The sequence below is a fragment of the Cynocephalus volans genome, chromosome 6 (assembly GCF_027409185.1).
Source record: "Cynocephalus volans isolate mCynVol1 chromosome 6, mCynVol1.pri, whole genome shotgun sequence".
NCBI classification, from domain to species: domain Eukaryota; kingdom Metazoa; phylum Chordata; class Mammalia; order Dermoptera; family Cynocephalidae; genus Cynocephalus; species Cynocephalus volans.
This window is the reverse complement of record NC_084465.1, coordinates 115,025,709-115,040,021: the sequence shown is the minus strand read 5'-3', so window position 1 is coordinate 115,040,021 and position 14,313 is coordinate 115,025,709. Positions and strand designations below refer to the sequence as shown.

Below are 14,313 nucleotides of genomic sequence, written 5' to 3'. Positions count from 1 at the left end.
TCCTGCATATTCAGGAAGGGTAAAATAAGTGGCCCCTGTACCGATGACAAAAGAGATCGGCTTACCTGCTACAAGGCAAGTTACCCTGGGCTCATACGTGGTGATCTCTGTGCAGGCCTCGGGCCCTGGACATCGTCAGTCCTCCTCCTGAGCAAAACCAGGAAGCTCCAGTAGGGATGGCTGTGAAGCCAAAGGCTGTGGGTTGGGGACTAGGCCACTCCCTTTCTAGCGAGTGGGGCAGTCAACCCCCCCAATGATTTGGCTGCAGTGAGGACAGGGCCCAGGACGGGGCCTGGGGTTAGGACAGACCCATGCCCAGTGGCCTGGTTGACTGCATTTGAAGCAGTTCCCAGGTGGCTTGCCCCTAGAGGCAGCCAGCTTTGGAGTATGTGAATCCAGGATAGTATTAGCCAGGAGCTGGTATTTGGCCTGAGCTCTTTTGTATCGATCCTTCTTCTCTTCCTCCCTATTGTTAAAGACCTTGAAAGTAGCATTGAGGAGGTCTTGCTGGGTTGTATTTGGACCATCCTCAAGTTTTTTAGCTTTTTTCAAATATCAGGGGCTGATTGGGTAATAAAGTTAGAGTGTAAGAGAACCATGCCTGCAGGGGAGTTTGGGTCTATATGTGTGTATTTATGTAAAGCCTCAGAGAGATGGTTTAGGAACTCACTGGGATTTTCGGTGAATGTCTTTGTGATTTCTCTAAGCTTGTCATAATTGACTGACTTGTGAGTAGCCTTTTGGAGACTGTGAAGTAGGTGTGTGATCATATTATCCCGGAGGTCCTGGTCCCTGTGGCCAGCCTGGTAGTTCCAATTTGGGTCCATGCGAGGGATGGCAATGGCTTCCACAGGCTGCCTATTATTTTGGGCATGTACCTCATCTGCCTGCTGTTGGGCAGTTACCCAGACCTGCTCCCTGTCTTCAAGGGACAGATATGTGTCTGGGTCGGATTGAAAGGATCCCAGTCATTTTTCAATTTGGGAAAGGTCTGAAAGAGAAAAAGAGACATGGACTCAGACAATTCCCTCCATCCCAGCCACTTCATATCAGGGGTATAAAGGAGCCAGAGTTGAGGCAGGGTTGTCATCTGACAAAGGGGAAGAAGGAGAGGGGTTGGGTGGTTGAGGATGAGTGTCTTGAGACCAGGTATGGGGAGGAGAGGGAAGAGGTAAAGGGGCTGGTGAAAGATTTGGAGCATAAGGAGGTGGTCGGGGAGCAGAGTGGTCTGATGGATCAAAAGATTGATTCATTCCCGGAAGGGGAGGTTGGGCATGAGCTAGGAGAATTTGAGATGTAGGACAGTTTTGACAAAGAGAAGGACATGATTGGATATAGAAGAAGGCTTGAACATAAGGAATCTCTCCAGCTTTGCTGTTCCGGTGACAAAAGTTGCGGTGACAAAAGTTGTCTAAATCTCTAAGAGTTGCCAAATCGAAAGTGCCATTTTCTGACCATTGGGATCCATTGTCTAGTTTGTATTTAGGCCAAACCTGATTGCAGTAGAAAATGAGGCGTTTGCGCTTAATATCTCCCTGAAGGCCAAGAGATTGGCCAGGAAACAGCCCAGAGGTGTAGATCCTGGAGGTTTGGATTGTGAGGATCCCATGTGAAGGGTGAGAAAGGAAACGAGCAGTCCTAGTAGAAGAGTGTCAACAAAGAGCATACTCGTTGTTGTGCACCTTCCTTTGCAAGAGGACCCACCAGCTAGAGGAGTGTCCTCCAATAGCCAGGGCAAGAGAGGAGTTCCCTCAGCCAGGTGCCTGGTCTTCAGGAAGTAGACAGTAGTTGTAGAATGTAGTCAGGGGAACCCATAGAAGTAGGATGGACCCACTGACTCACCCTGAATTGAGGCCAATGTTGGATGTGTTGGTCTTCAAACAGCAAGAGGAGAGAGTCCCGGAGGTACCTGGTTTGGCAGGTCCAGGTAGGGTGGCTGGGAGCCAATCAACCCAAGAGGGGATCAGCCAAGGGTCCTGGCCAGGACCCTTCCCGGGTTTCGGCATCAAAATGAAAGAAAGCGAGCCAAAAGGCCGGGTACTGATCAAGCTTTATTAAAGAAAAGGAATCTGCCGGGCTGCACTCAAAATGGAGAGCAGCAGCCAGGGCTGCCCTCAAAGTGGACAGCAGCACCAGGCATTGGGGTGGGAAAGCTTATATAGGCTGTAGGGTGCCAGAGCTGGCTGATGCAATTGAGGAGGGAGCATTACACTAGTGCGGAAGCTCCACCTGGCTGATGCAACCGGGGTGGAAAATTGCACCTATGCAGAAGCCAAAAAGGGTTTCTATTTCACAGATGTCACGAGGCTTCTCGTAAGGAAAAGAGGGCAGGGGCTGGCAAGGCCATTTTGTGCTTGGCCTTGCCTAAAATGGCACTGGTTATGTTCAAAATGTATCAACTGCCAGATAACATTTACACCATACCAAATGTATAAGTCTACAGTAAATTCTCATGTATGTTTTATCAGCACAGCTGGTCTTTACAGTAACCCTAAATGTCCTCAATGTGTTGCTGAAGAAGTTGAGGCCCAGAGAGGCAAGGTGACTTGTTTAGAGCCACACAGCTACTAAAGGAAAAGGGTAGGATGGGATTTAAACCCTGGACCTGTGACTCCAAACCCAGGGGTCTTTCCACTTCCCCACAGGGAAAGTACCCCCACAGACTTTTCAAGTCTGTGATTGAATGGAAGGGGGCTCCTGCCAGCTAACTCCTTATCTCTGTGCTGATGGGCAAGGCTTACACCCTGGAGGCCTCCTTCTGTCCCCAGCAGTGAATGTTAATTTCTTGTTAATGAGGCCTTTCTCCACTTCTCACTTAAGACAGTTCTCCTAGTTGTTTTGAGTGCCTTCTATTACCAGGAGCCATATTTGTGTCTTAGACTGTGACTTAATGGCTAGCCCCAGACTCTTGTGCAATTTAAAAGACTTGGCCTAGGATTAATTAGCATCCCTCCTTGGTCTCTCCTGTGGTCCACACTTCACAGGGCCTAATCATGGCTAATTTCCTGGCTTCCTGATGCCACGAGGGCCATGATTGTCATTCTGCGCTGTCTCAGTCAGGGGTCAGTCAGTGCCTAACAACAAAGACCACTCTGGCTATTTTAAGCAGAAGGAATGCAGGGAGTCAGGTGTCTAGGAAATCCATGGGCTGGCCTGAGGAGTGAGCTCTGGGGTGGGCCTCCAGGAATGTGCCCAGAAAGCACAGTCACTTAGCTCTGGCCTGCCAGGAGAGCTGCCACCAAGGACACAGTTGGGAAGATAGGGATTAGCACCAGGAACGCATCACCTTAACCATGACCCAAGAAGCAGGAAGCCGCTGCCACAACTGTTGGCCTCAGCAGCCTGTGCCTGCTAGAAAACACTGCAAAGAAAGACCCTGCCCCATAGCCTGGCAAGCAGCATGGGATGTTGTTGGAAACCCTGCCACCTCCACAACTGTGCTCAGCACAGAAACAGCCACATCCCCTCCTCCCTTCATGTCACCCACTTTTCCTGTCTCATGTGAGGCCACCTGACTGGCTGAACCTAAATTGTACCCAGAACCCCAGCCACACACACACACACACACACACACACACACACACACACACACACACACACACACACACACACACACACACACACACACACACACACACACACACACACACACACACACACAGAGTCCTGTGGGCATCACCTCTTAGAGGTATAGAGGGGAGCACTCAGAAGTGGTGAGTGTGCTACAAGGCACGCCATGGAAGAAATCGTCCATTAATTTAACAGAAACCAATTGGCACCAGCCAGGCACTGTGTGAGGCTCTGGGGTTAAATCCAAGGCAGCTTACTTCCTGCCCTTAAAGTTCCTGCTGTGAAGACAAGGGGACTGCTTAGCTGGGAGGAGACTGCTTCACATGTGTGGGGCCAGCCTGGTGGAGTCCAAAAGTTAACAACTTGAAGCCTTGGGTCAAACTTGCCCTGACATAATGTTTTTTGGACTCACACAGTTTGAAAAAGACTTTTAGTCATTTGCCAACATTTAAATTTAAGAAAAAATTATATATAAAATATCTAGATTCCTACTTCCCTGGAAAGATCTGGTCCCCATGCTGGGCCATCCTCCTCCCATTGGGCAGCCAGCAGCAGGAGCCGAGTGGTGGCTGCCCCCTTTAGACAGGGCACAAGCCCTCCCATTTGCCACAGTCCCCACCAGTCCCTTAGAGCCCCAATGCTGAGGCTGGGTGGTAGCTGCAGTTTATCATCGTGCTGGGGCTGCTGTTTCTCCTGCACCATATTTTTATTCCCCTCCTGGATCATTGGGGCATTTGAATCTGTGGCCCCTCAAGAGTGGAAGGGACTGGGCTTTGGTCTGCTTCCTAGCTGTGTGTCCTGGAGCTGGTAATGTAACCTCTCTGAGCTTTGGTTTCATCGTCAATAAAACCTCCCAGGGCAGCATGTATTACAGGGGGTCCATCAGCAGGGGCTGTCTGCTGCTTCAGCTGGGAGCACTTGGCGGCAAGTGATGGACAAGCCAGAGAAGTAGTTAAGAGCATAGATTCTGGGACCCAGCAGCCTGGGTTCAAAGCCTTGGCTCCACTGCTTACCATTGGTACAGACCTAGATAAGTTACTTACCCTCTCGGTGCCTGCTTCCTCATCCGGCTCTCTCGGTGCCTGCTTCCTCCTCCAGCACATGGTGTTGATAAGGGTACCTACCTCATAGGGTAGTTTCTAAGGACTGGATGAGCTTGTTTTGTATGGCACAGAAGAGGCAGTCCATAAATAGCACTGGCCATTGTGATCAGTGGAGGGGCAGGTGGTGAGGGTGACTTGGCTTGGAGATCTCAGAGCTCTTCCCTCTAGTGTTTTCCTTATTCAGGCCTTCATTCATTCTTGGAACATTTATTGAGCACCTACTAAATTTTGGACACATCAGTGCTGAGGTCAGTGAGCGAGGCAGGCTGGGTTTATGGGGAGTGGGTGGGGAGGCAGAGGACCAGAAGCAAGCAGGCCAGTCAATCAACACGTGCTCTGAAGGAGACAGCCACAGCGTGAGGCAGACTGTGTCTGGGGAAGAGTCACTTCAGCTAGGAGGGCAGGGAAGGCGGCCATCTGATTCACAGGGAACCACATCTGAACCCAGACCTGGGTTATTAGCTGGAGCCAGCCCCTGGGAAGATGTGCGAGGAGAGTGTCCCAGGTGGAGAGCACAGGGAGAGCAAAGGCAATGGGAAGGGGCTGAGAAGAGGCAGGGGTGGCCACTGCACAGGGAATAGGGGCTGGATCATACAGGGCTTAGGAGACTGCCAGAAAGAGTATGGATTTCACCAGCTGCTGTGTGCAGAAAGGACTGCCCACAAGGGCAGGTGGCTGCGGGAGGCCCAAGTGCAGGCTTTAAGGCAGGCTTCTTTCTCTCTACCAGCCTCCTGCCGCCCCCCACTGTGACTTCTGTTCCTTGTCCCTTACCTTCTGACTCATAACTTCAGCGTTCACCTGACTCACCGTACTCCTCCATTGTACAGCTTTTCCTCTCAGCATTCCTTAGTTGAAATTTTCCCATGGCGCACTCGGTAGCGTGCTGCGCTAGCAGCGCGCTGCGCTAGCAGCGCGGCGACGCTCCCGCCGCGGGTTCGGATCCTATATAGGAATGGCCGGTGCACTCACTGGCTGAGTGCCGGTCACGAAAAAGACAAAAAAAAAAAAAAAAAAGAAAAAAAAAAGAAATTTTCCCAGGGAGAGACCATCTGAATCTCCCAGGCTGTTCTGGACTGCAAGCTGGTTGGCCTGGACCAGGTGCCTGCTCCTGCCTCCCACGGCTGTGACTGGAGTTGGGGGCTGGGTCACCTCATGCAAATCCCACCTGTGCTGCAGCTGTGCCTTAGGCAAGAGCTGTGGATCCTGTAGCTTCTCATCAAGGAAGGTGTAATGGGACAGTAAATTCACTCGCTAACCACATTATTATTACTGCCATGTGGAAGAGGGAGTGGATTGGTTTCCTTTGGCCCCAAGAAGCAGAGTTAAGTTGAAAGTTTCTCTGGTAGAAAGCCCATAGAGACAGAGTTTGGGGTCCATAGGACAGAGAGGAAGACGGTCTCTCTATACTAACACTTGGATGGGCTCTGCCATCCTTGGAGGCTGCCAGGGGTGGGAAGAGTGGTCAAGGTAGCAAAGTTGTCAATGGCCAGTTCTCAGAAGCCACCCCATCAGCAGAGGGAGCACAGCCCTCTCCCAGTCTTGGGGTTTCTCCCATACAGTAGTGCCCAGCAGGAGGGACTGGCGGGGCCACACAGTCACCTTGTGTATTCATGCTGGGTGTGGCCAGCTCAGCAAGGGACACAGTGGCCACGGTGCCCAGCGAGAACTGCAGTCACAGCCTTGCTCACAGCCAGCACGGCACCATCTCCTTCCCTCCCCGTCCTCTGCACTCTCCCACTGGCTGGCTTGCCAAACTTCCTGTGTTTCCCTGAAACTCTCTTGAGCCACGCGTCCCATTTCCACTGACCAGGCCCTACACATTCCCTTCTCCCAGTAAAATAGATTTCCCTTATGTCTCTTCTTATTGTTGTCTTGCCCAGCAATAAAGAAGCACCCCCGACAGAGGGGTTGCCTCAGTGTACAGGCCTGAGGATCCGTCAGCCACATAGTCACAGGGTCATCCAAACGCTGGCCGAAAGGCTATAAAACCCTGTCAAGACTGCTTCTGGAGGCTCAGGGAGGGTGACAGCAACAGCAATGCTGGGTTTCTGAGCTGCCATCCCTGGTGGAATGGGCTGGTGTTGATATATATGGGCTCTGGTTCATACTGTCCTTTTTTCCCACCACACCTAGGCCTTAGATCTTTATGCTGCTACCAGTGCATTAAGATTTATGGCTTTCTCAGCCTTGTAATACTTGGGTGGACAGCGGCCTAATCAACAGAGCCGTCGTTTACCAAAATGCTGTCAGATTTGATGAACGTCATCTGCTCTCAGCATTAAATTGGTGGTGAAGGGATTGACCTTCCAGCAATTTACTGTGGGGTGGGCTTTTCCTAAAGGTCTTGAAAGCAAGTTCATTGTGATTTTTGAAGCGGAGGCTTTGCTCTCATTCAGCTGCCATATCCGGTATCCTATTGTGGCTTAGGCAGCTGCAGCACCTTCAGGAAAGCTCAAAAGTGAAGATGGGCAGTGTCGGGGGCCCTTTCCTTTGTTTATACTCTTTCTGAGTCTGAAGCCCCTGCAGTGAGGACAGTAAATGAAACTACCCATAAAGCAGCAGCCTTTGCAGTGACCTTACACAGCACGCACTGTCAGAGTGTCAATCGCTATTGTTTGTAAGAGATCAGACAAATCTGGGAAGAGCACATCAGGTGAGGTCAACCTGCTCCACACCCCAGACCTGCTTTGTCAGGATTTTCAGAGCGCTCCTGCTCTAGAGGGAGCCATTTACATGGCACACCCCTGCACAGCCAGAAGGGCAGCCCTCACCTTGCTTTTTTCTACCTGACAAAAAGCTTTCACAAGCACCTCTAAGAACGCTTTGCTACGCGGGGCAGCAGGTACATGCAGATAACTCTGGGCCTGTACTGGGCTGAGTATGAAATGAGCCAGCTTGAGCTGGCAAACGTGGGTGTCTGGGTATCGGGGCTTTTCAGTCCTCCTGTGTATGAGTGATACTGCACAGGTCTACCCAGGTCTTGGGCTGCAGGTAGGCAGGGAAGCAGCCACTTGGAAACACCCACTCCAGGTAATAACAGCCAGGAGCACAGGCATCATCCCATGCAAGGGCGTGAAGGTGGGAGGCAGGGAGCATGCGCAGCCTAGGGGCTGGACAGGAACATGCCAGCCTGGGTACGGTGGCAGAGGAGCCTCCCTGGGGCTGGGGGCGGAGAGCAGGCCAGATGGAGGGACTATTTATTCCCCTCTCTGCCACCCACTCAGCATTAGAAACTCTTTCTGGACCACACTAACTTTGTCACAAGTTGCTTCATAAATGCATTCTTACATGTTGTGTGCCCTGCGAACTCCTTGAGGGCAGGGCATTGGTTTTTAATTTTGGGGGATTCTCGCCTTGTTTCTGGAACCTCGTATGCAGCCAGTGCTCAGTAAGGACTTGCTGATTAAGTGTCAACTGGAAATGTGAAATCTTGGCAAAGCGAGTGGAGGTGCTAAGCTGCTGGGAAGGGGAGATGGGAAAACCTCAGAAGAGGAAGACCCGCCTGGGCTCTCTCCTGCTAGAATGCTGCAACTCTTTCTTACATCTTTTGGTTCAAATCAGGGGCCTGCAGAGTTGTATTCATCCTGACTTACTTGCTCCCTTACATTCAGGCACGGCTTGGCCCAGGAGCTCAATGTAGCAGGACTCGTTCTCCATCTCCCAACTCTGCTTGGCCCTTGTGCCCCATATGGTGCCCAGACAGTCACCAGCAGCTCCCCGCTTACATGCCGTTTGCTATTACATCTCTTCAGCTCCCCTAAACCAATTGCACAATTATTGTGGGCCAAGGCGATGTCATGCTCTGATTGGCCAGACCTCGGTCCCATGCCCCATCCACCCCGGATGGGGGGACTCAGTTCCACCTAAACCACTTGAATTGGGGACATGGAGAGGGGAGGATTTTCCAAAAGAAAATTAGGGTGTTTTTACCAGAAGACAGGGGAATGCATACTGGACAGCACAAACAAGGTGTCCACCATGAAGCCTCAAAGATCTCCTGATCTTGTGCTATTCACATTTTAATGTGTGTATAAATCACCTGGGGTCTTATTAAAACTCAGGTTCTGATTTCTAGGGCTGAGATGGGGTCTGGAATTTTGCATTTCTCACAAATTCTGGGACAGGCCAATGCTGCTGGTCCATGGACCACACTTGGAGTAGCAAGGCCGTAGTCTAGGCCCTTCCCTTTCTAAATAAAGGACCAGAGACCCATAGAGGGGCCAAGTGCACCCCAGACCCCAGCTGGTGCTGCGTAGTCAGCTCCTCCTCAGGCCTGGTGCCCAGCGGTCCTCCCCTGAGCTGTCTCCCTCCCTGCTCTGTCACATCAGCTCCTCCCCAGCTGTAAGGCCTCCTAGCATCTGGACGTTGTTGCTGAGTGGTTCCTGTGGAGGAGGGCGGAGTGCACTCTCCCCGCAGGTACCATGGAAAACCCATCTCAGAGGGGAACTTCCGAGCCTTCACAGCTTTGTCCAGGCCTAGGCAAGAAAGACTCCAGGAATCTCCTAGCCTGGAGGCCCCCAGTTTTATTGTGTTCCATGTGGCGCTTTCCCTCCATAGACCCCACCACTGACACTCACACATGCTCCTCCGAGAGCACAAGTTGACAGAGCCCAGGAGGAAGCCGTGCCACATGGAACCGGAGCCCAGGGCAGTGAGGCAGAGGGTGGAGAGCGAGGCAGTGGGTGGGGTGGGGTAAGGTAGACGGGATGTGCAGTCCCAGAAACAGCACGGGGCACCCAGAGCCCAGGTAGGGCCTCACAACGTGACCCAATGTCCTTTAGGAGCAATGTGTCCATAGCACTTCCCTCTGCACCCCATCCTCCTCCCCATTCTCTCAGGAAGACTCCTTAGCTTCCTTTTTTCAGCCCCTTAAACTCTCTCTCTATTTTTCTCAAATGCTCTATAGCTCAGCCTCTGCCTCCCTTTTTGTGTGTTAGATATTCTCAGGAAATTCTCTAATCCCCCTGTTCTCTCCAAAGGCCACTGTAGCCCAGACGGCTCTTTTATTCGTCATATGCCTGCTGAGGGCAGCATAGCGTGGTGATTCAGAACAGGGTTGGTGGGCAAACTATAGCCCTCAGGCCAAATCCAGCCTCAGCCTGTTTTTGTAAATAAAGTGTTGTTAGAATACAGCCACACCTATTTAGGCATTGGCTGTGGCTGCTTTCTTGTGACAGAGACCAAATGGCGTGCAAAGCCTAAAATATTTACTCTCTGGCCCTTTACAGGAAATGTTAGCCCATCCCTGGTTTACAGTCAAGCCTCTGATTAGGCTTCCTAGCCTTGGGCAAGTGGCTTGCGTCCTTGAGCCTCGGTTTCCTCCTGGGATTGTTATAAGAACTAAATGAGTGAGTGCACCTGAAGCTCCTGGAGTGGCACCTATTCTGCATTAAGTGACATGGCACCCAGTGTGAAAGTGCTGACAGGGGGGCAGGGTACAGGGCAGTGTGAACTTGGACCAGAAAGGAATTCTGTCCTAAGTTACTGAGAGTCCTGTAGGGCAATAAGTCTCCCACGTGATTTTCTTCATCATCATGACAGTGGCTACATTTATTAATAAGCACGTGGGGCTGTTGAATCTTACAGGGGGTGAAAGGTTCTAACTCCAGTGCATAAGGGGAAATGTGTGGCCTAAATTACCCTTGAGTATCCCTGAGCTGGGCCAGAGTCAGTACACGTGACCCTGTGTCCTCTTCCATCTTTCAGTGGCTGGGCCCAGTCTAGGGCGAGGCAAGCGAGGCACCTTGTGCATAATGTCTCAGGAGGCCTCCTGCTCAGATTTGTGCCCCTGCAGGTCGAGAGAGGCTACCCAGCCCCAGCCCTGCTCAGAATCCAGTACAGCCACCCTTACCTCCAGCCTTGGAACAGGTGGCAGTTGCCCAAGTGACTACCAGATGGTGTAGGTGACTTGCTTTTAGGGGCCACATTGAATGAAACATACACCCGAGGGGAGGTCTGGCCACCTGTGTAGAGTTGACACCGTGTCAGCAGGTGCAGCCCCACTGTGCTGTGTGCCAGAGCCCCACGCCTGGGGCTCAGCCTGCATCCCTGATGGCATCCTTGCCACAGCTCTATGATGCAGGTGTTCTGAGTGCTGTCTTAATAGATGTGGAAACTGGTGCTCAGGGAGGTTGGGTGACTTGCCCGAGGTTGGGTGACTTGCCCGAGGTCATGCAGGGAATAAGCCTCAGAGTTCCAGGAATCAAACCAGTCTGCCTGAGTTAGAACCCTTGCCCTTCACTTCGCATGAGCAGCTGTAATATAACCACAAAAATGGCAAGTGCCTGAAGGAGGGCTGTCAGCTGGGATTGAGTTCAGCTGCAGGTAACAGCAGCTGGACCACTATGGCTCATCAACTGCTTTTGATGTTTTTTTCTCTCTCATGAACAAGGCATTTGGAGGCAAGAGCTGGTAGGACGGGTGGACGATGATGCTACCAGAAACCCAGGCTCCTCTTTTTCCATTGGGCCATCCTTAGTGTGGGGCTTTCTTCCTTATGCTCACAGGATGGCTGCTCTAACATCCCATCCGCATTCCAATCAGGAAGAAGGGTCCTGTATCCACTGAGTCTGTCCTGATTACCAGGAAGACAGGAGTTTTCTCAGAAGCTCCACTCTGTAGACTTCACCTGCTGCATTGTCACACCTGGATCACATGGCCATCCCTAGCTGCAAGGGCCTTGTATTAGTCCACTTTTGTATTGCTATAACAGAATACCTGAGACTGGGTAATTTATAAGGAAAAGAGGTTTATTTGGCTTACGATTCTGAGACAGCTGCATCTGGCACAGGCTTCAGACTGCTTCTACACACAGTGGAAAATGGCAGGACAGCCAGTGGGTATAAGCAGATCACATGGCAAGAGGAAGTAAAAGAGAGAGAGGTCGGTGCCAGGGTCCTATAAACAACCAGCTCTTGCAGGAACTAATAAAGTGAGAACTCACTCACTATCCCCATGCCCCAGGGAGAACATTAATCCATTCATGAGGGTTCCACACCCATGACTCAGCTCCCAACACTACCACATTGGGGATCAGATTTCCACATGAGTTTTGCCGGGGACAACACATCCGGACTCTATCAGGCCTCCAGCAATGTGACCATCTTCGAGGGACATGTGTCTGCCTTAGCAGAATCAGGCAGCAGACAGATACTGGGTAGGCAGAGAGCAGTGTCTCCAAAGCAAGGTAGGGTTTGGATACATGGAGAAGACTTGGAAGAGTGGCATTAAGATTGGGAGAACAGCACAAGCAAATGCATAGAGGTGGGAGAGTTTAGGAAACAGGTGACAGTCAAGACTCTGTCACAAGTAACATAAATCCTATTCACATTAGCTTAAGCAAAAAGAAAGTTTCAGTAGGGTTTGCTTCAGGTGCAGCTGGATCCAGGCATTCTAAACAAATCCATCAGGACACTGCTTCAGCCTCTTAGCTGTGTTTCTGTGCTAGGGCCAGAGTGATCCCCAGCAGCTGCTGGAAGACTTCCCTTTAGCTCAGCATCCCTGTAGGAAGACAGCACCTCTTCCCCCAACTCTAACAGGATTCCAACAGAAATCCCAGTGCTGTTTTCCTTGGCTGCCTTAGGTCCATTTTAGTCTCTGAACCAGCTGGCCAGGGCATGTTGTAAGGGGTGGAATGGGCTGATTGGCCAGGCCTGCCTCACATTCCCACCCTTGGGCCACACATGGGTTGAGAAGGAGGGAGGAAAGAGGGGGACAAGCCCCAGAGAAAAACAAGGGAGGCATTTCCTAAAGGTCAGGGCATGGATGCTGGACTGACAAAGCTGCAGACCCTTGGGGCCCAGGAAGCAGTTGTTTGGCCGAATTGTCAGGTGTGTGGAAAGAGGTTGAGGCCAGACTGTAGGGAACTTTGCATGCCAGGTGTATGGGTTAAGGTACAGGTTTGGCTGCTCTGACAGGGAGACCCAAATAACAATGGAGGGACAACAAGAAAGCTGATGTCTCTCTAATGGGAGAAGTCACGCTTATGCCAAGACATCATCGAGTAGCCCAGGCAGCCAGTTTTGTTGCTCCTCCATCCTCCAGATATGGCCTTCCTCCCCATAGCGCCAGGCAGCTCCACCCCACCCCCATGTTCCAGCTGGCGGGAAAGGGAGCGGGGCAAGGGAAGGCTAGCCCCTTCCCTTTAAGAGCACAACCTGGAAGATGCAGCACACCTCCCTGCCTCCTGGCCTCACCTCGTTAGCCAGAGTGTGTTCACGTGGTCCCTCCTCGCTGCAGAGAAGGCTGGGAATGCCACATGCACATCTGGATCTCCATACAAGAGAGGAAGGGAGAATGGCCCCTGAGGGACAGCCTGCAGTCTGCCACACTAGGCCAAGAGTTTGTTTCCAAACAAGTAGTTTGTTTCCAAGGAGAATGGTCCAAGAAATGCAAGAAGAAAGAGAGGCCCCACTACACAAAGTTTCTGCAGTCTGAAAAGCTCGGGAAGTGTTTCATTCTGTATTTCATTTTAGGATATCCACAGTGTGTATCTGTGCAGGCCAGGGATCATAAAGCCCTTTTTGAGAGGTTGAACACCTGCTAAAATTCTACTGATAAATAATTTCAAGGCAAAAGTGATTTAAACAAATTGTCCTGAGCACACTTTGGGCAGTAGGAAGCAGTAGAGACTTTAGAGCAGAGATGGCGTAGTCCATCCAGCACGGGCCTTACAGGACGGACATTGGACCAGCGTTCATCATAGCATGACCACCCTTGCATGCAGGCATACCACCAGCAGAATCTAATTCCTGCACCCACCCCTCCAGTGCTAGTCCTTGCCCCAGAGGAATAAAGATGTTTATTCCACCACATCTGAAAAGGTCTGAATTTTTGTTTCTAGAAATCTGTGCAGATCAGAACAGAAGCTGGCCCACGGCTCCACATCGGACCTCCTCTGGACTATTCTGAAGATTTTGAGCTGTGTGGGGATGAGACTGTCGAGGCAAAGGACTCTTCTGGGGATCGTCCACAGGTAGGAATTGGCCTCAACCTTATGCTTGGGGCTCCTGAAGGACAATGAGGCTCAGTGCAATGATGGCACTTGGTGGCTTTTAGAGGCACTTTCTTACCATTATTTACCCCATCCTCCACTCACCCCTGCATTACTTCACTCCTGTGTTCATTTCACACAATAAGCAAAAAGCATGTGCTAAACGCCCTGTGTCCCAAGGTTGGGAAGGCTGGTGTTTGACCTGACAGAGTCAATAGCATCTTATCTGTCTACAGCGAGAACCAGTAGAGAGGTGGGGGCAGAGCACAGCAGTAACAGAGGAGGGGAATATCCAGGAAGTCTTCCCAGAGGGGTAACATTTTCCCTGGGTCCTAAAAGCTGGGGAAGTTTGGGGAGCAAGGAGGTGAGGCCAGAGCTGATAGCCTGCCTGCATGTGTATATGTGCACCTGCTAAATATTTTGAATATTACCCCTTTGGGCAGCAGAAACCATGCAAGTAAACACCCACACACCCATGTGGCTGTAGCTCAAAGTTCAAGTCAGTGCAGCAGCTGATGAGTTGACAATGGGGCGTTTTACATCCCTTTCTCAAATTGCCATTTTATTTTTAAAATCCTGTGACCTGCAATAGCACAGCCCTGTCTTTCCTTCAACAGTCATCTGTCAGGAACCTACTACTGAGCATTG

General features: G+C 51.2%; 1 protein-coding gene across 1 annotated transcript in view; it reads left to right on the top strand.

The window, feature by feature from the left end:
• KATNIP (katanin interacting protein) overlaps positions 1 to 14,313 on the top strand; it is a 180,719-nt gene that overhangs the window by 60,640 nt on the left and 105,766 nt on the right. Inside the window, exon 6 of the mRNA XM_063100158.1 lies at positions 13,516 to 13,647. Within this exon, the coding sequence (XP_062956228.1) occupies positions 13,516 to 13,647 (132 nt within the window). The remainder of the gene's footprint in view (positions 1 to 13,515; positions 13,648 to 14,313) is intronic.